The following is a 19,236-nucleotide window of genomic DNA, read 5'->3' on the forward strand; positions in this document are numbered from 1 at the left end:
AATGATGAAAACGGTCTGCAAATGAATGGTGGTGATGGTTGAATGACACCGTGAATGTACTTAATGCCACCAAATTGTACACTCAAAATGGTTAAAAGGCTAAATTTTACGTTATGTATATTCGACTCCCCTCCCCCTCCCCCCCACCACGCCATTACGCACACACACAGAGGAGGGGAAGAATAGGAAATGGATTGAGAGCAAGCAGGCAAATTAACTAAGAAATGCAGCAGCTCCCCCTGAAATGTTATCAAGTATAATTTATCTTCTTTGATGACCTAGAAAGGCAGAATCTCACAATGCCTTAGGTCAGTGGTCCCCATCCTTTTTGGCACCCAGGGACCAGTGCTCCTATGAGAATCTAATGCCTGATTACCTGAGGCGGAGCTGAGGCGGTGATGCCAGTGCTGGGGAGCGGCTGCAAATACAGATGAAGCTTCCATCGCCTGCCACTCACCTCCTGCTGTGCAGCCTGCTTCCTAACAGGCCACAGGCCTGTACCGTCTGCAGCCTGGGGGTGAGGACCCTTGTCTTAGGTCATGAAAGAGGAAGACGAGTTAATCTCCCCCTTTATCAGTTTGTAGAATTTCGTAATAAAGGGGCATGAGTTCAAGACATAATTTGCCGAAGACTGTCTTTGGGAGAATCATTTAATCTCCCTGATTTTAGAAAGTAAGAATGATAATCCTACTTTTAAGGTCATTGGGAGGTTATACCAAAGAAAAGCTTGTTACATGCCTGGCACATAATCAATGTAGTAAATGGCAGCTTTAGACAAAATTAACATTAGTAGCACCTGCTAGTATTTTACAACTATTGAGTAAGACTCACAACAAACCTGTGAGTTAAATATCAAAATTCCCATTTTTTAGATGAGAAAACCAAGACTTGAAGTCACTTGCCCGGTATTTCACTGTTGTGCAGTGTCAGAGCTGGATTTGGATCCAGACTGTCTCCCCACTGGGTTTGAGTGCATTCTGTTCTCCATGCTGTCACTTAGATGCTATCCTCAAGGATTTATAATCTAGGGGAAACAAAGCATGTATATAAAGCACTAAATTAAAATATCAGCTAATACAGGTAGCCTGTGCTCCTGAAAATATGTATATGAAACCAAAATGTACATAAATTGATGCATTAATTTCTGTTCCTGGAGAGTTAAAAATCTTTCTAATTACACCCCAACTTTTAAAAACAAGCTTTGCTCATATCGCTCTAGCTTTTTATAAGTTTCTTAATTTGTTTTCTTCACAAATGAGTGGAGTCAATTGGCTTAGGTTGTCTGGGGAAACTCTGATTGAGATATTCAGAGCTCCTGGCATGCCAAAACTTCCTCTCAAGTGTTTTAAGTTTATAAGACCTATGTTTCTCATGACCCATATCAGCGCTTTAATTTTTCATCTTCCCTCCATGGTTAGAAATTAATAAGAGCTAAAATGCCATAAAATATTTAAATCCTTATACAAATAGTTTCTTAAGAGGCAACGCTGATGAAATTGGCAGCATCAGTACGTGAGATCACAGAATGGTTGTTTGTCAGTTGAGAAATGAAAGTTCAAATTCAGCAGAAGAATAATCAACAGGAAAGGCAATAACAAATGTTGGAGAGGATGTGAAGGAATAGGAACCCTCATACACTGCTGGTGGGACTGCAAATTGGTATAGCCACTATGGAAAAACAGTATGGAGGTTCCTCAAAAAACTAAGAATTGATCTACCATATGATCCAGCAATCCCTCTACTGGATATTTACCTCAAAGACTTGAAAACCCATATCTGAAAAGATATTTGCATATCGATGTTCACAGCAGCATTATTCATGGTGGCCAACACATGAAAACAACTAAAGTGTCCTATGATAGATGATTGGCTAAGGAAGCTGTGGTACATATATACAATGGAATATTACTCAGCCATAAGAAGAGATGAAATACTGCCATTTGCGACAATATAGATGGAACTCGAGATAATCATGCTAAGCGAAAGAAGCCAGACAGAAAAAGTTGAAAATCATATGATATCACTTATATGTGGGATATAAACCTAAAAGCAACAAACGAGCAGGACAAACAGAGACTCATGGACATGGACTATACTAGTGGTTACCAGAGAACTATAGAGTAGTGGTTACTAGTGGGGTGGGGAAGGAGGGGGGAGGTAGATGGGGTAAAGGGGATCAAATATAGGGGGAGTAGGGAGAGGGTGAGCGGGTAAAGGGCATCAAATATATGGTAGCTGAAGGAAACTGGACTTTGGGTGGTGAATACACAATAGAATATACAGATGTCAAATGATAATGTACACCTGAAAATTATATTATTGTATTAACCAATGTTACCCCAATAAACTTAATTAAAAAAAAAAACACACAAATTCAGTAGAAGAAACGTTTCCTAATAGAGTGTGGCTGATTGTACTACTGACCTATTCACCAAATAACTGAATTCCCTCTCTGTGGTGCCCCTCCCAGCAGGAAGATTAAGACATTCCTGTCCTCTTTAACTCAGGAGTCCCCAAGTGACTTGCTTTGGCCAATGAACTATGGTCAGAAGCCACATGGAAGAAATTTTAAGAATTAGATGTTTCCAGGTTTTTTCCTTCTCTATCTGGAAACAGGTAACATGACAGGTAGGGCTGCCTCACCAGCAGTCCCAGAGTGAAAGATGAAGAGCCTCAGAGCCACAGCCAACTCATTTCCTGCATGGAGCGTGGACAAGAGTGACGTACAAGGTTGTTCCTTAGCACGGTGGCTTTGCCCATCCTGATGATGAGCATGATAATGTAGATGTCATACAAGCACATTGAAAAACAGAAGTTAAGTGCCCAACAGTGGCATCTGTAGCAAAGGCACCAGAAAAGTTTTCATAGGAGGTTTTGGGCAAACAGAAAGGCTTCATAGAGGAGCTGGAACCGAACGTGAGCTTCGAAGGGAAAAAAGAACTCAAAAAGGGAAAGGAACGGGCGCATCACCTCTTCTTCGTCCTATTTTAATTATCTGACTATGCTTTTCAAATACCAGATAATTAAAACAGTCAACAAAAGGAAAAACAAGGTTATGAGAAGTTTTTATTCTTGAGAAAATGATCCGAGTAAAGTGAAAAATATTCAGAATAATGTAATGAACAGTTTGTGTACCTATCACTCAGATTTTATTGCATTCCAGGATTTTGCTGTCTTTGTTTCCTGTTTTTTTCTAAATAAATACTACACGACAGATACAAGTTAAGCTTCCTGCATACCCTAATCCTATTTCCCTCCTTTAAAAAGTTTACGTTCGTAACTCAGTAAGTTAGTCATTGAAAAAGCTAGAAACCATCAAAATTAAAATTCCATTTTGAAAAGTACACCTGATTGATGGCAAAATTGAGACACATACATTTTTAAAAGATGAAATAATTTATTATATCAAGGTCTAAACACCGATCATTAAAAACACTAGCTGATCAGAAGAGGGAACTGAGGGAAAGAGCAGACAATATTTAATGACTATATTACTGTTCTGTCTAGTTGTGCTTACACAGAATTGGGAAACAGTATCATCCTAGCCGTAAGGATTTAACAGGCTCATGACATTTTAGAGCTGGAAAACATTTAGAGCCGACTAGAACCAGTGTCTTCATGTTAGACTTAAGATACAGGCACAAGAAGCCAAGCAACTTGCCCAAAGTCACACAGATAATTTGTGTCAGAGCTAAAGCTCTGTGCCCACATAGCATTACCTTCCCAAATCCAAGGAGAAGGCCAGCTATCTGTCAGTTCCAGGGAGCTTTGGGAGGTGTGAGAAGAACAGCCCTGAGGTGTTGGAGGTAGTGGAGTGAAGAGGAGCAGGGTAGTCACATGGTGAGGACTGGTCTTCCGGTGGAGCCAGGAGACCTTGGGAAGCCAGGAAATGCCTAGTGACTGGACCCCAAAGCCATGGACTATAGTAGTTATCTGAAGGCAAGTGCTACCTGCTAGGGTCACCTTGGCGATGAGGAAGCCCCCTTCCTATAGGAAGACCTATAGGAAACTGAGTTCTCTGGATTCCGAGGGCCCCAGAGAGGCTGTGAGGTGGAGAGGACCAGGCTGCTTTCCTTCCCTTTCTCTTTGACCATCTCATCCATGGGCATTGGTGGTGGTGGTGTGTTTTTGTTTTTATAGTCTGAGGGAGATTCTCTCTCTCTCTCTCTCGCCCCTCCACTCCACTCATATTGATTCATTTATATTTTGCTGTGGTTTAAGTAATACTCAGAAACAAAGAATGCATTTAAATTTTGTTTTCTTCTGAAGTGAGGGATTTAAATTAAGCAAATACTGGCAAAGTTTTCACAGGGTATTTAATTTAGTGAGTCCACAATTTTTGATTACATGAAGCAATCCCTCTCTACCTATGCCCAGTCCCGCACTACACAGAGGATTTAACACATTCCTGAGATGCATTGAAAAAATGCGGAAGACACTTTGTTTACAGAAGTGTTTGGCAGACTTCCTGTTTTCACTATGGGGAAAAATTTTGCACTTTAAAAAAATGAACTATGCTAATATCCATGAGCCCATACTGATATAAGTAAATGATTGAATAAATAAATAAACAAGTGGGGGAAAAAAGATAAATCCTTTGTGCAGAAAAAATCCAAATAATTTATGTAGATACTTTTCCCAAAAAGAGATGGAGCTTAACTCTCCACTCCATAAATGTGGGCTGTACACAGTGACTGGCTTCTGAAGATATCCGCATGGGAAGCAGGGGAAGAGTAACTTGTAGACACCTAACACGACCTCAGCCAGGTGATCAAGGTCAACATCAACAGTGACAAGTCATGTTGGCGGTATGTGCCCTTGTCATGATGTGATGAGAAGGGCACTTTACTTTTGTGATCTTCTTCCCCCAAACCCATAACCTCAGTCTTTTTGTGAGAAAAATGTCGACAAATGTCAATTGAAAGACAGTCTGACCAGTACTCCTCAGAACTGTCAAGGTCAGCAAAAACAGGGAAAAAGAGAAACTGTTAACAGCCAAGAAGAGCCTAAGAAGTCATAACGACTAAATGTAATTTGATATCCTGGGTAGGGTCTTAGAACAGAGAAAAGACAGTAGGAAAAAACTGAGGATATTTGAATGAAGTATGTACTTTAGTTAATAGTAATATATTAAGTTTGGTTCATTACTTGTGACAAATGTACCCTACTAATGTAGGATGTTAATAATGGGGCAAATGAGTATGTGGTATAGAGGAACTCTGTGTACTATCTTCATAATTTTTCTGTCTATCTAAACTGTTCTAAAAAACAACACTCAGAAAAACAAAGACAAAAAAGTGAATTGGGCTGCAATGAGGAGAGGGGGAAATTATTTTTAAATGGTTATTAGACACATTTTTTAAATGCTCAGATAATTATTAAAACAAAGCATTTGAAGACCTCTAAATCTGCTTTGGCGCCGCCTATGCCAAGTAATTTAGCCTCATGGTCTTTCCTACAGAAGGAGAAAAGTATGTTGTGTAAATGAACGAAAAATATGATAAGTACACATTTTAATAAGTTAAATGAATGTATGATACTCCTCAAAGTGCCTTTTGCTTATCATTCCACAAATGCCCCCTTTGGATCCCTGATATATTTTATATAATTTTTTTTTATTGACTAAAGGAATGAAAGCAAAGAAATATGCCATTTTTGACTGAAAGTGTCTTTCTCATTTAACTCTGCTCTTTGCTGCCTTTCCATTAAGGCTTTATTATTCTAATAAAAATGCCCACGTGTGACAATTTTTATTTTACAATTTACTTAGTTTTATAGTTTTCTAGGAATTGTGTTTTGGTAACGGTTCCCTCACCACCACCACCACCACCACTTTAAAAAATAAATTATTTAATATCAATACATTCTTCATCATGATCACTTAAGATCTGATACAATGTGCCAGGCTGGAAGATATCACAAAATATTTCGAGAATTGAGAATTCGGCAATTTGTTTTATATTTTGAATTAAACATATTCGTTTTATACTGCTTGATAAGAAAACTACATTCAGCTTTAAGCAGCTAGTAGCAGTGTGGGCTGTTACTTGACGGATAAGTAGTCAAGAACATTCTGAGTTTCTTTTAGGTCTGGCGACAGTGGTGAAAGGGAGGCGAGCTCCCTAATGTTCGCCACAAAGCTTAGGAGATGACCTCACTGAAAAAGTGGGGGAAAGTTGACTCAACTCTAATGTGAAAATGCCGACATGGCACTTCAGTTGGGCTTAGGCGGGGTGAGGACTGTCTCGTGAGTGATGCTGGGGACCCTTTGCAGCAACGATCAGGGGTCTTTCAGTCCATTTCCACAGCATTTACTGGTAACCACTCCGTGCCACATCTCCTGGGACACAGTCTGATTAAGACACAAGCACTCCCTTCCCTGAGCATTGGAACCAGCCAAGAAAAGTCGTACCCTAAGGTGCTCTCACTGTGACACACAGATGTCACCAGGCACTGAATCACACCAATGGCACCAGTCTCACATGCCTATCCTTGCTTCTGCTGGGATCTCCTCCTTCTTTCAAGTGTTTGACCCAAAGAGGAGCCTCTCATTGCTGATAGCTGGTCTGTCAGCTTCAGGCTCCTCACTTCCACCACCCTCACACTCTTCCTCTGGCTCTGATGAGGCCCACTGGTTACAAAGCAGCTCAGAGGAGCCTCCCCTGCACCCTGCCCCAGGGCTGGTCTCCGGATGCTTTCAAACCCCATACGTCCACAGGAAATCGAGCAGGGCTGGATTCTGTTCTGAGTCAGGGCGGCTCTTCCCTCCTCACTTGCCTGCCCTGTGGCCCTTGGGCCCCAAAAGAGCTGCCTTGTTTAGAGGGTCACAGATATCTCAGAAGAACAGCTCCCTCTAGAGACAATTTCTCCACTAGAACCCCAGGAACCTCCAGAAGCACAAGTATAGGGTGTGTAGGCGTGGTGTCTTCTCTCAGGGGGAACCGAAGAGCCCCCTGAGACAGCCCTTTGGGCCTCTCTGGCTTCACCAGTCTGTTCAGCAGCCCATGCGGATGGCGGAACAGAGGGTTGTGCCGGGCCAGGGAGACTGCAGGAGAGCAGCAGCTCAGGCGAGAGGGGATCCCTGAGGGGCAGTGCTTCAGTTATCAACTTGGGGGACGCAGGGCGCAGGAGAATGGCTGAGAGGCTGAGGGAAAATAGAAGGTTTAGTGGTCTGAGGGGAGCTGAGGGTGAGGAGATTGAGGTGAGGGATTTCTGATGTAGAAGCAGCTCTGGGGGCAGATCCAGAGAAGTGGGGGGGAAGGTCCCCAGGAGGCCAAGGGACCGAAAGGCAGGGACTTAGATGAGTCTCCCACACGACAGTGAGGTCACATAGGATCATGGCAAATGGGCTAGAAGGGGAGACTGTGAGCCAGGGACATTAGCCTTCAATTACATGTGGGGAGACACCCAGAGCTCGGTACACGCAGGCCGCCCTTTGCCCAGGTGGGTGTACTCTACCCACCAGGACAAGCAGGGTCTGAAACCCAGTCTACACTCCACTGGGAGAGCCAGGCCCCTGGCCCAGGGCTACATTCACCCAGAGGAAAGGGCACCCTGCCTGTAGCCCTAGGTAGATGACCATGATGAGTCAGGGTTAAGAGCAAGTGGGATGGCATGAACCTCAAAGGAAGGGGCTTATTACAAGAAGGCAAAGGAGAAAGTCCGCAGCATCGTAATGGAGGGAGGAGAATGCCACCTGCCTTCAGGCCTCATCATACAAGACTCTTCTTGTCAATAACAATAATAATAACAGCAAATCCATACAGAGATTACTATATTCCAGGCACTGTTCTCACCACTTTCTGTTTATGTATTCATTTAAATCTCATGATAACATGATGAGGCAGGTACAATTATTTTTTATATAATTTTTTATTTTTCAATTACAATTGAATACAATATTATATTAGTTTCAGGTGTACAACATAGTGATTAGACATTTAAGTAACTTATGAAGTGATCACCCTGATAAATCTAGTACCCATCTGATATCATGTACAGTAATTACAATATTATTAACTATATTCTCTATGCCATACTTGACATCCCCATGACTATTTGGTAACTACCAATTTGTACTTCTTAATCCCTTCCCCTTTTTCACTCACTCCCCTCAGCCCCCCTCCCATCTGGCAACTATCAAAATGTTCTCTGTATCTATGAGTTTGTTTCTGTTCTGTTTGTTCATTTATCCTGTTTTCTAGGTTCTACATATAAGTGAAATCATATGATATTTGTCTTTCTCTGTCGGACTTACCCCACTCAGCATAATACCCTCTAGGTCCATCCATGTTGTTGCACATGGCAAGATTTCATTTTTTTTTTTCTGGGTAATATTCCATTGTATCCATGTACCTCTTAAAAGAAGTATCCATTCATTTATTGATGTACACCCAGCTCAGCTCCATATCTTGGCAATTGTAAATAATGCCACAATGAACATATGGATTCACATGTCCCTTTGTAGTATTTTGGATTTCTTTGAAAAAATACCCAGAAGTAGGATTACTGGGTCCTTCTTTGTCCTTTGTTAAAGCCTTTGTTTTAATGTCTATTTTGTCTGGTATAAGTATTGCTACTCCAGATTTTTGTTTGTTTCCATTTTCATGAAATATCTTTTTCTATCCATTTACTTTCAGTCTGTGTGTGTCTTTGGATCTGAAGTGAGTCTCTTGTAGGCAGCGTATATAAGGGTCTTGTTTTCTTATCCATTCAGCCACCCTACATCTTTTGATTGGAGTACTTAATTCATTTACATTTAATCGTTCATAGATATGTAGTTATTGCCATTTTATTATTCATATTTTTTATCTTTTTTTTTTTCCTCTTTAAAAAAGTCCCTCTAACATTTCTTGTAATACTGGTTTGGTGGTGATGAACCCCTTTACCTTTTTCTTGTCTGGGAAGCTCTTTATCTGTCCTTTGATTCTAAATGACAGCTTCACAGGGTAGAGTAATCTTTGTTGTATGTCCTTGCTTTTCATCACTTTGAATATTTTGTGCCAATCCTTTCTGTCCTGCAAAGTTTCTGGTGAGAAATCAGCTGACAGTCTTTCAGGAGCTCCTTTGTAGACAGCGAGCTGCTTTTCTCTCGCTGTTTTCAACATTCTCTCTTTGTCTTTAAGCTTTGGTAAGCTTTTAATTATGATATGTCTTGGTGTGGGCCTCTTTAGGTTCACCTTGTTTAGGACTCTCTGTGTTTCCTGTGTTTGTATGTCTATTTCCTCCACCAGGTTAAGGAAATTCTTCATCATTATTTCTTCAAATAGGTGTTCAATTCCTAACGCTCTCTTCTTCTGCTGATATCCCTATGATGTAAATGCTGTTATGCTTGATGTTGTCCCAGAGGGTCCTTAACCTAGCCTCATTTTTTTGGATTTTTTTTTTTGGTTGCTATTCTGAGTGTGTGTTTTCTGCTACCTTATCTTCTAAATTGCTGATTTGATCTTCTGCTTTACCTAATCTACTGTCAATTCCCTTCCATGTATTCTTCATTTCAGTCATTGCATTCCTTATTTCTGACTGTTTTTTTAGGTTTTCTATTTTCATTTTTATGTTTTCTATCTAAAGATGCTCGCTGAGATCATTGAGCATCTTTATAACCAGAGTTTTAAACTCTGCATCTGGCAGATCACTTGTCTCCATTTGTTTAGTTCTTTTTTCTAAATCTTTGTTCTGTTCTTTCATTTGGGAAATGTTTCTCTGTTTCTTCATTTTGGTTCCTTCCCTGTGTTTCTTTCTATGTAGTAGGTGGAGCTGCTTTGTCTCCCTGTCTTAGAACAGTGGCCTCATGTTGTAGGCGTCCTGTGAGGCTCAGTGGCACAGTCTCCCTGGTCACCTGAGCTGGGTGCTCCGAGTATGTCCCTTGTATGGGTTGTGTGTGCCCCTCTGTTGTAATTGAGCCTTGGCTGCCCTTGGCACATCAGTAAGTGAGATTAACTCTCAGGCTCATTGGTTGTGAGGACTGGCTGTGACTATAATGGAGGAGCTATTGTTCAGGGGTTGACCCTACAGAGTAAGATTCACTTTAGCAGAGTTCTGGTACCTGTGTGCCCTTGGTTTTTTTTTTTTTCCTGTGGAGGTGGTTAGGTGGTGTCTGGTGTGGTTTGAAGCTGGTCACTGGGTGTGTTGGTTCTGGGGACTCTTGAGAGGGGCTCTGGTTCAGGCCAACGTCAGCCACTATCTCTGCCCTGCCCGGGGCCACTTGGTATAAGCTACGAAGTGATGGTGCAGAGGTTGCCACTTGTGCAGGGCTTGGAAATGCTTCGAAAGGCCCAGCTGTGAACCAAGGCTGCCTGCTGCTAGTGCCAGCCTTGGGGGCTTCTCAGCTAGAGATACAGGGCACACCAAGACCAGATGCTTCTTGTTTTGGGTTTGTGAACCTTTGAGAGATTTTAGGGAAGTCTGCAGCATGAGCCAGGACAGACAGTTTGTATGGAAAAGCCACTGGAAGTGGCTTGGGTGGGCCTGCAAGTTGGGTTGGGAGAAGTCTCAGGGAATCACTGGAGTAGGGCTAATGGTATTAGCCAGGTTGATGGAGACTCAGATATGGCAGTGATCCGTGTCTGCACACTGGGTTGGGGAGAAGACTCAGCAAAGGAACAATGGATTCTATCAGCACTTCTCTTTGGAAGAAAGCTGCCCAGTCCATCCTTGCCCTGAAGCCAGACAATTCAATTCCTCCCTGTATGTCCTGGGAGCCTTTCAAGCTGCTGCCCCAGTGCTTGAGCTCAGAGTGAGTTCATCAGCGAGTAAGTCTGTGTGTGGACACTTTAAGAGGAATGTCTACAACTTCAGCTGCCTGTGATCTCACTCAGCCACAGTCTCTGCTGGTATTCAGAGCCAGAGGCTGTGGAGACTTCTCTTCCCGCCACTGGAAACCTGGACTGGGGAGTCCGGTGTGGGGTTGAGACTCCTCTCTCCTAGAGAGGACTTCTGCAACTTTTCTAAACCACCACACATGCGTGTGGGACCAGCTTGTTCCACATCTTCACCCCACATACCAGTCTCCACGTGGTTTCTTCTGTATGTCCTTAGTTATAGAACTTCAACTAGACTTCAGATGGTTCTCAATGAGGGTTGTTCTGTAGTTTAGTGGTGGTCGTGGAGCAGATGTCATCTTGACCAGAATTCAAAGTGGCAACAATATTAGCCCAACTTTATATTGAGGAATCTGAACCTTAGACCAGACAAACATTCAACAAAGAGTTATTGAGTATTTAGCATATGCCACATGCTCTACTGGATGTAAATTGAGTAAGAATTCACCAAATCCTCTTCCCTTCACTCTATACACATGTGTAGACCATATTTCTCAAGTTTTTTTGCAGTTAAGTGAGGCCATGCACCTGTGTCTTGGCCATGACATATAGGTAAAAGTGATGCATGCCTCTTCCAGGCCCAGCCTATAAATACCTCCCACACACCCCCGCCCCATACAAGCCTGCACTTTCCCTCTTCTTTGACCAAAAAAAAAATTTAAGTTTAGTAAGTCCTGCTAATGGAGCATAGTAGGTTTTAGACAAATACTTGGCGAATCATGGATTTAACTCTGGGATTCCAAAATGTTAACACTTGGAAGAGATCTTTTGATTAGCTGTTGCTGAGATAATTAAAACTGAATTAACACTTTTTGTATTGAATTCTCTCCAAAACACATTTTTAGCGTTTGTTTAGCCAACCGAGTGATGATTGAAATAAAGTTCCCAAATATCATTCAGCTATTAAATCACCTGCCCCTTCCATTAACTACCCCATTTCTAGCAACATGATTCCAAAACAGTTTATCTTGAAGTCTTAGTCAAATCTTATTTCATACACTTCTCCTACACTATGGGTAATGTACTAGTTACTTGACAGTAAGTTATTGTTATTGTCATAAAATATTTTGTTGCACAGCAAAACCTCCTAAATTCTGTGACCTTATGCCACTTTTCCCCCTGGGCTCCAATTCTCAGATAATTATTACAATTACTTTTCTTTTGGATCCCAGGGAAAATAAAAAAAACTTTTAATAAAACTAATAGTTAAAAATGCTCATCTTGTTACAGCTTTCCTCAGAGTATCCAGACAACTCCAGGGATGGATTGTAAAATACGAAATGAGAGCTAGACAAATAACAGCTGAAGTGAGACTGAATTCTTAAGCGTTTGTAAGCTTATGTCTCTACATCTACCTTTTTTTAAATTAAAGTTATTGAAGGGACATTGGTTAATAAAATTGCATAGTTTTCAAGTACAAGTCTATAAGACATCATCTGTATATTGCAGTGTGTGTTCACCACCCAAAGTCAAATCTTCTTCCGTCACCATATACTTGACCCTCTTTGCCCTTCTCTACCCCTTTTACCCCCCTTTTCCTCTGGTAACAACTAAACTGTTGTTCACATCTATCTTATTTGGAAGGTGAACTGTTATTGTGGTATTAGAACAAGAAGTCAGAATCCTCTTGTGATTCATTCAACTTTCAGTCCTGGCTATGAACAGGTCGAATGATATTGTCGGAGCCAGCCGACGAAGTAATTGAGGGTACCTGAAAGGGGGAGCATGGACTGAGGAAAAGAAAGAAGACAGACAGAATTGCAGGAGGGATCACAGAATCAAGCTGTGTCTGTGTCCCCGAGTTTATTTAGAACACACTATTTATAACATTTCAATAAGAAAGACAGTAGTCAAGAACCAAGGTTAGCCAGATTACTTATCTAGTAGAACAATGAGATTCTCACAACTCAGAACTCTCTGCTAAACTGTAGCAAGGAATGTGCAGTGATTGCTATGTGAACAGTTACCTCCCGGTTTTTCCCAGCGCTTTACAATCTCAACTTCTTACATTGTTGCCAAGTACACAAATATCCTTGTTCCTTGTTATACGTTTTCACATGTCCATAAGTGACTCCCCACATCTCCCCCTTTTTTATTGTTTAAATGCCCGAACCCTCCTGGTTCTGGCGCAAGGTGACTGTGCCTGTCTTAGGTGATCCCCTCACCAGATCTGGAACTTACCCGTCATCGGTACGTGCATTCCGTCATGCACGCCCTGTCTTAGGTTGTCCAGTCTCTGAGGGAGTCTTACCCGTCTTTGACTACCAGCCCCCGCAGGAGGGAGATGTCTATCTTTTAAGCCGTATTTCGAAGTCTTACATGATGTAGGTTGGCCTGAAGTTTTAACATAGCACTAATGAAGTATTTCAGTAGAGGAGGAAGCAGGCACAAAACAACAATTACACAGGCTCCTATAGTCAAAATAGAAGCAGCTAGCTGATAGAAGGAAGACCATGAGGGGACAAGGCCCTTAAGGTGATCCAAAAATTCAGTGGACAATTTATCAGCGTCAAATTGTAGAGGTTTAGCATTTTTAAGTCCTTGTATTTCTTTATGCAGGTTAATTAAATCTAAGGATACATTAACATTGTGCCATATGCCTTTTAAATGATATTTTACTCGATCCCAGTCATGACTGGTCTCATATCTTCTAGATGTGACACAGATCCAATGATACTTTACATGACATTCTAGTTGAGATCTAATTTTTAGACCCTGGATTTCATCACCCAGGTATTCCACTGTCTTATACAGAGCATCTAACTTTTGTTCTAATTTTCTGTCTATGTTTTTCTGTGTTCGCAATGCTAAAGTAACATTTCTAGACAAATCATTGACATAATGAGCAGTTTGTACAGTTTGTGAGAGAGCCACCGCAGCGGTGGCAGCAGTAGCTATAAGAGATACAATAGCAAGTATTCCTGCAACAATTAGTCCAATCACCCTCCTCATAGATGGCATGTCCAGCAGCGATGTGTTGTTCACTTTCACAATGACATTTGGTCCTTGCTATATGGTCGGATGTAAGAGAGGTGGGTTAGGAAAGTATGTCCAGTAAACTGCACCTTCAGCTGTCATCGCCAGGCTCAGCAAGATCAAGGTTAGGGTCATCCCACCGGGTGTCTGGTGGAGCGGCGAAACGAACCAACCTCTCCGGCAACCACCTGGCATTTTCTGCATCCTGTGGAAAAACACAAACATGCCCTTGTCCCCATATTAATACCGGGTCGGGGCCATGTTGATTAGTTTTGAGCATCAGAAATTCAGTTTTTTGAGCATGAGAAAGAATTTGTGGAGAAACCGGGTTGAGGGCATCACGGCATCTTTTTGCCATGTTTGTTCGACCAGTCAGATAACATTTCCTGCATGGACTTTCCCAGCTGGGCAGCAGTCACAGCAAGTCCCTTCATATATGACAGCCCTATGTCAGAACACAACCTAACATAATCACTTAAGTCTCCTTTCTTTCTAAAGGGTCCGATTGTTGTTTGATAGGCAGAATTTGCATTTTCATAAGCCAGCTGTTTTACCAGCAGAGAACTGGCTTCTAGGTTCCCTAAAAGCCGTGAAGCAGCCTGCTGCAGCCCTTGTTGTAACCCTGTTTGAGGCATTGGTTTCTGATTAATCCAAAGGGGTGTGCCAGTTGGTCCAACAGGGGCAAAACTCACAGGAGGGGGATCTAAGCCTGCAATTATAGTTGGAGTCAGCCTTCCCCCTGACCTCGGTGGATCCTGAGGAACTTTAAAAATTGGCACTTTTAAGGGCTGAGGCCCCATGGCCAGCTTTTGCATCTGCAAAGACAAATTAGCCAATTTCTGTTTTAATTGTTCAACCTCTTCTTCCTCATGATATTTAGCTGTCTCATCCTCTAACTGAGCAGTATCTCCTGGATCTAAAGATTCCTCATTCTCATCAAAAAAGAGGGAAGTAAAAGGAGGCGGTGGAGCAGTGGGTGCAATATCAGGATTAGGTGGAGCCTCAGGGCCAGTAAAAGCATCCTTGCCTTGTTCCTGCCATTGAGTTCTCTCATGCCTGGGATCTAAGCAATCCCTTATCAATGTCCATAATCCAAAAGTATCCACTGGCACTTTACTTGGCCCATGGGCATCATAATAGTCTTGTAACTTTTGTCCTACCCTTTTCCAGGTTTCTAAATCTATAGTCCCTTCTTCCGGAAACCAGGGACATACTTCTTCTACAAATTGCAAAAACTTAGTTAATTGTTGCTGGCCCATTTTGGCCCCTCTTACTCTAAGCATATTTTTAAGCATATGTACAAAAAGCAGCCGGCTATTTCCTTGGACCATTTTTACTTCTTTAAGTTTCTGTTTCAGTTTCTATATTACAATACTCCTGCGTACTTACGGTTGGCCGCCTACAGGACTCTTAGGTCCCCAGATTCCGCGTGCGCACGCCTTACTCTGCGGCACGTCCTAGCTGTTATCCCCCGTGTTCAGGTCCCTGTTCGGGCGCCACTTGTCGGAGCCAGCCGACGAAGTAATTGAGGGTACCTGAAAGGGGGAGCATGGACTGAGGAAAAGAAAGAAGACAGACAGAATTGCAGGAGGGATCACAGAATCAAGCTGTGTCTGTGTCCCCGAGTTTATTTAGAACACACTATTTATAACATTTCAATAAGAAAGACAGTAGTCAAGAACCAAGGTTAGCCAGATTACTTATCTAGTAGAACAATGAGATTCTCACAACTCAGAACTCTCTGCTAAACTGTAGCAAGGAATGTGCAGTGATTGCTATGTGAACAGTTACCTCCCGGTTTTTCCCAGCGCTTTACAATCTCAACTTCTTACATTGTTGCCAAGTACACAAATATCCTTGTTCCTTGTTATACGTTTTCACATGTCCATAAGTGACTCCCCACATGATATTAACCATCAAACGAGGATGATTTTAACAAGAATAATAGAGACTCATAATAAGATTGTTTGCATCCAAAAGAAAATGTTATTTTTTGAAAAAAGGAATGTCTTAGACCTTAGCCATCATGATTTGTTCCTCTCCTGGAATTCGGTGGCCCTGCAGTTCTGACCTACCCAGTCTTTCACTCACTAAGAGTTCCCTGGTATGGTTTCTGAATGAGGGAGGTCTGTCTGAGCAATAGCAGACAAGTGGCGTTTGTCTCTCTGTGAAGCAACCTGGAGCCTTCTCTGCATCTTTGTAGCTCTCACCTGGACCTGCAGCAGCCTCAGGATGATCAACTGTCCCTGTTTGCCCAGGACTCAGGGTGAGGCTGGGGATGTGGAAGGAGAAGTTTCTGGAATGCAGAACTTCCAGTGCTAAAATTAGGAAAGTCCTAATTGGGCAAACCAGGGGGAGTTGGGCACCTGAGCACCCTCCTCCCGATCTCCCTGCATTCCTCTAGTTTTTCCCCTCTGATCCATTCTCCACAGAACAGCCAGAAAGATCAGGCAAATTTGGTTTGGTCACACCCGGGCTGGAAACCCTTTGATGGCCTCCTAGGGTTATTAAAGCCAAACCACACAAGGGCACACAAGGTCTTTATGACTCAGCTCCTGCTGTCCCCTAGCTTCATGGCTCATCAACACTCTTCCTCCTCCCATCCTACCTGACTCCTCCCAGGCAGCTGCCCTGTAGGCTCCAACCACACATGCTTCCTTCAGTGCTGCATAAGGCACACTTCTCATCCTCGGCCCTTCTTCACTCCTGTTGGTCCCCACAACCGGGACTCTTCTCCACGTCTTTGATTTATCTGCCAAGGTCGCACCTCTCATGTCACCTCCTTAGGAAAGTCTTCTTTAATTTACACTATTTAAGTCAGATGGCTGCATCTGTTAGGATAATTTTTGGCTACTCATAACAGAGATCTCAGCAGGATGGAAATTCAGTTTCTCTCTTGTATTAAATTAACGTGGAGCTAGATAGTCCAGGGCACTTTGGCAGCTTTGCAGTCATTGGGGGATCCAGGCTCCTTTCTTCCTCCACTTCCATCCTAGCATGGATCACCTCGTGGTCCAGGCTGACTGTTTCAGCCATCATGTCCACACTGTGCGCAAAGAGTTTTAGATTCTGTATTTGTCTAATTGGCATCAATTAATCATAGGACCAAACTAACAGCCAAAGTTGTTTTTATCTTCCCTGTGATCCAGAACCCACGCTCTGAACCACTTCCCTATCTCACTCTCACACACCAAGTCAGTTCCCTGCCCTAAATCGCCCCATGGCCAGATCCTGTAATTACAGACAGCACCTCTGCCCCAGAGCCTGCTGGAATTATTCAAACTATCCAATTCTAAGCTTGCCTTCCCTGCAGAAAACACAGTAAAGGCTGTGACCTATGTGCTCTCCCTGCTTCTGCCTCTGCATCCTGACCAAACCTGGTGCTTCCCGGTGTGGCTCTGCATGGCATGGCATGCCCTCTCCTCTTGGGAACTGCAAGTAATACATTTTTCCTCCAATGTCATTCACCTCTCCATGTCATCACTCAGCCTCCTTTATAAATTAAAGGAGACTGGGCACACATCACACGTGGCGTCAGGCCCCTTCAGGCAGCCTTTCTTGGCCCACATAATGCTGCAGGATGTGGCCATAACTAGTCTCCTCCCCACGACTGGCTCCAGAGAAAGATCGGAGGTTACAGTGTTGTCCCAAATAAACCCGGCATGGTAACCTTACTGTTTGCTCTCCCGGTACTCTGTGCTTCTCCTGTGCTAGCATTTATCCTCTTGCCCTGCAATTACCTGCTTACTTTTTTATCGTCTCTCTAAGGACAAGTTGGTGAGATGAGAGATGGATTTCTCCCATTCCCTTGCTGTTTTATCCCTGTACCTAACAGTGCCTGGAACATTGCAGGTGCTCAGCACTGCAAAAGAAAAGTGTGGCTTGTTGACTATTAGAAAAAGAGGCAACACCTGTCTGCATTGTTAGGTTAAGCATACCTTCTTTGCAAAATGGGCAACACATTTGACATGGATTTGCGTTTTTATGTACTCATTGAACAAACATTTTCTGAGCACCTAAATTGGTCTAGTTACTAGTTGGAGGTGCCAGAGACACAGTGGTAAGATGAACTCACATGGCCTTTTATTCAGTACTGTTTAGAATAAATTCCTGGCAGCTGATCTAAGCCTTGCTGGGCTCGCTTTGCTTTTTCCTCCAAATGAGTTTAATTCTATGCCTTTTACAGTAAGTATTCAATAAATCTCAACTGAGCCGCTGGTTGAAACTAGGAGAGTGGGAGATTTTAAATGTCTTCATTATCATCCCAATTTCCTCTTTAAAATGTTACTTGGTTTTTCTTCCCTTTTAAATTTTATAGCCCCAAAGAAATGAACAATTGGATAATAAGGGCTGGATATAAATTCTAATATAAATTCTAATTCCCTTTCTTGGAATGTATCTTTGTAATGCTCTACTGTTTTCCTTTGAACTTTGGGTATTTTAGAAATTTATGCAGAATAGGTTTTTAGAGTGAGCTAAAGCACATGGCATCACACAAAGTTATCTTTTCTGGTCCCAGTTCTTAGATTTAATGTCTGGTATGGCATGAAAGCTCCCAGCTATCATCATCTCTCTGTACAGATTCTTCGAAGACATTTTACCTTAAGCCTGATATCTGAGAAAATAAGTTCACTTCCAATTAATGACTCCCTTTGTTATTTGTGCCTGAGTCTTAATTTATAAAGCAGGCTGAGTAATGAGATGACATAGAGAGGCAAAAGCTGTTGGAAGAAGAATTTAGTACTTTCATTTCCATTTTTTTATTTTTTTTATTTTTCAACATTAGTATTTTTTTAATTAATTTTTTATGGTGACATTGGTTAATGAAATCCGGTAAGATTCAGCTATACACTTTAACAGTAAGGCATATATATTTACACTGCGTGTTCACCTCCCATAGTTAGATTTCTTTCTGTCACCACATATTTGACCCCCCTTACCCTGTCTATCTACCCCTTCCCTCCACCCACTACTCTCTGGTAACCACTAGTCTATAGTCCATGTCCATGAGTCTCTTTGTTTGTCCTGTTCATTTGTTGCTTTTAGGTTTATATCACACATATAAGTGATATCATGTGATTTTCAACTTTTTCTGTCTGGCTATTTCACTTAGCATGATTATCTTGAGGTCCATCTATGTTGTCATAAATGGCAGTATTTCATCTCTTCTTATGGCTGAGTAATATTCCATTGTATATATGTACCACGGCTTCTTTAGCCAATCATCTATCGCAGGACATTTTGATTGCTTCCATGTCCTGGCCACTGTGAATAATGCTGCTATGAATCGGTGTGCAAATATCTTTTCAGTTATGGGTTTTCTGTTCAGGTCCTCTGCCCATTTTTTGATTAGATCATTTGTTTTTTGTTGTTGTTGTTATTGAGTTGTATGAGTTCTTTGCATGTTTTGGATATTAGGCCCTTATCAGAGGCGTTGCTT

General features: G+C 42.1%; 1 protein-coding gene across 2 annotated transcripts; it reads right to left on the reverse strand.

The window, feature by feature from the left end:
* Positions 1–14,030: 14,030 nt before the first annotated feature.
* Positions 14,031–15,680, reverse strand: LOC120595530 (endogenous retrovirus group K member 19 Gag polyprotein). Of its 2 annotated transcripts, none has more exons than XM_039853676.1 (2): positions 15,629–15,680; positions 14,031–15,331 (listed from the first exon to the last, which is right to left on the reverse strand). In XM_039853676.1, the coding sequence occupies exon 2, from the start codon at positions 15,125–15,127 to the stop codon at positions 14,135–14,137; it is 993 nt and encodes a 330-aa protein (XP_039709610.1). In that variant the 5' UTR covers positions 15,128–15,331; positions 15,629–15,680; the 3' UTR covers positions 14,031–14,134. The 2 variants fall into 2 exon arrangements, with proteins under 2 accessions (XP_039709610.1, XP_039709609.1); XM_039853675.1 differs by having other exon boundaries at positions 15,588–15,659.
* Between the last annotated feature and the right edge of the window lie 3,556 nt (positions 15,681–19,236).

The sequence above is a fragment of the Pteropus medius genome, unplaced genomic scaffold, assembly GCF_902729225.1.
Source record: "Pteropus medius unplaced genomic scaffold, Ma_sr-lr_union100, whole genome shotgun sequence".
NCBI classification, from domain to species: Eukaryota; Metazoa; Chordata; class Mammalia; order Chiroptera; family Pteropodidae; genus Pteropus; species Pteropus medius.

Bases quoted from the DNA above. Each gene is read 5' to 3' on its own strand.
- LOC120595530 (XM_039853676.1), bottom strand. From the start codon at position 15,127: ATGGTCCAAGGAAATAGCCGGCTGCTTTTTGTACATATGCTTAAAAAT.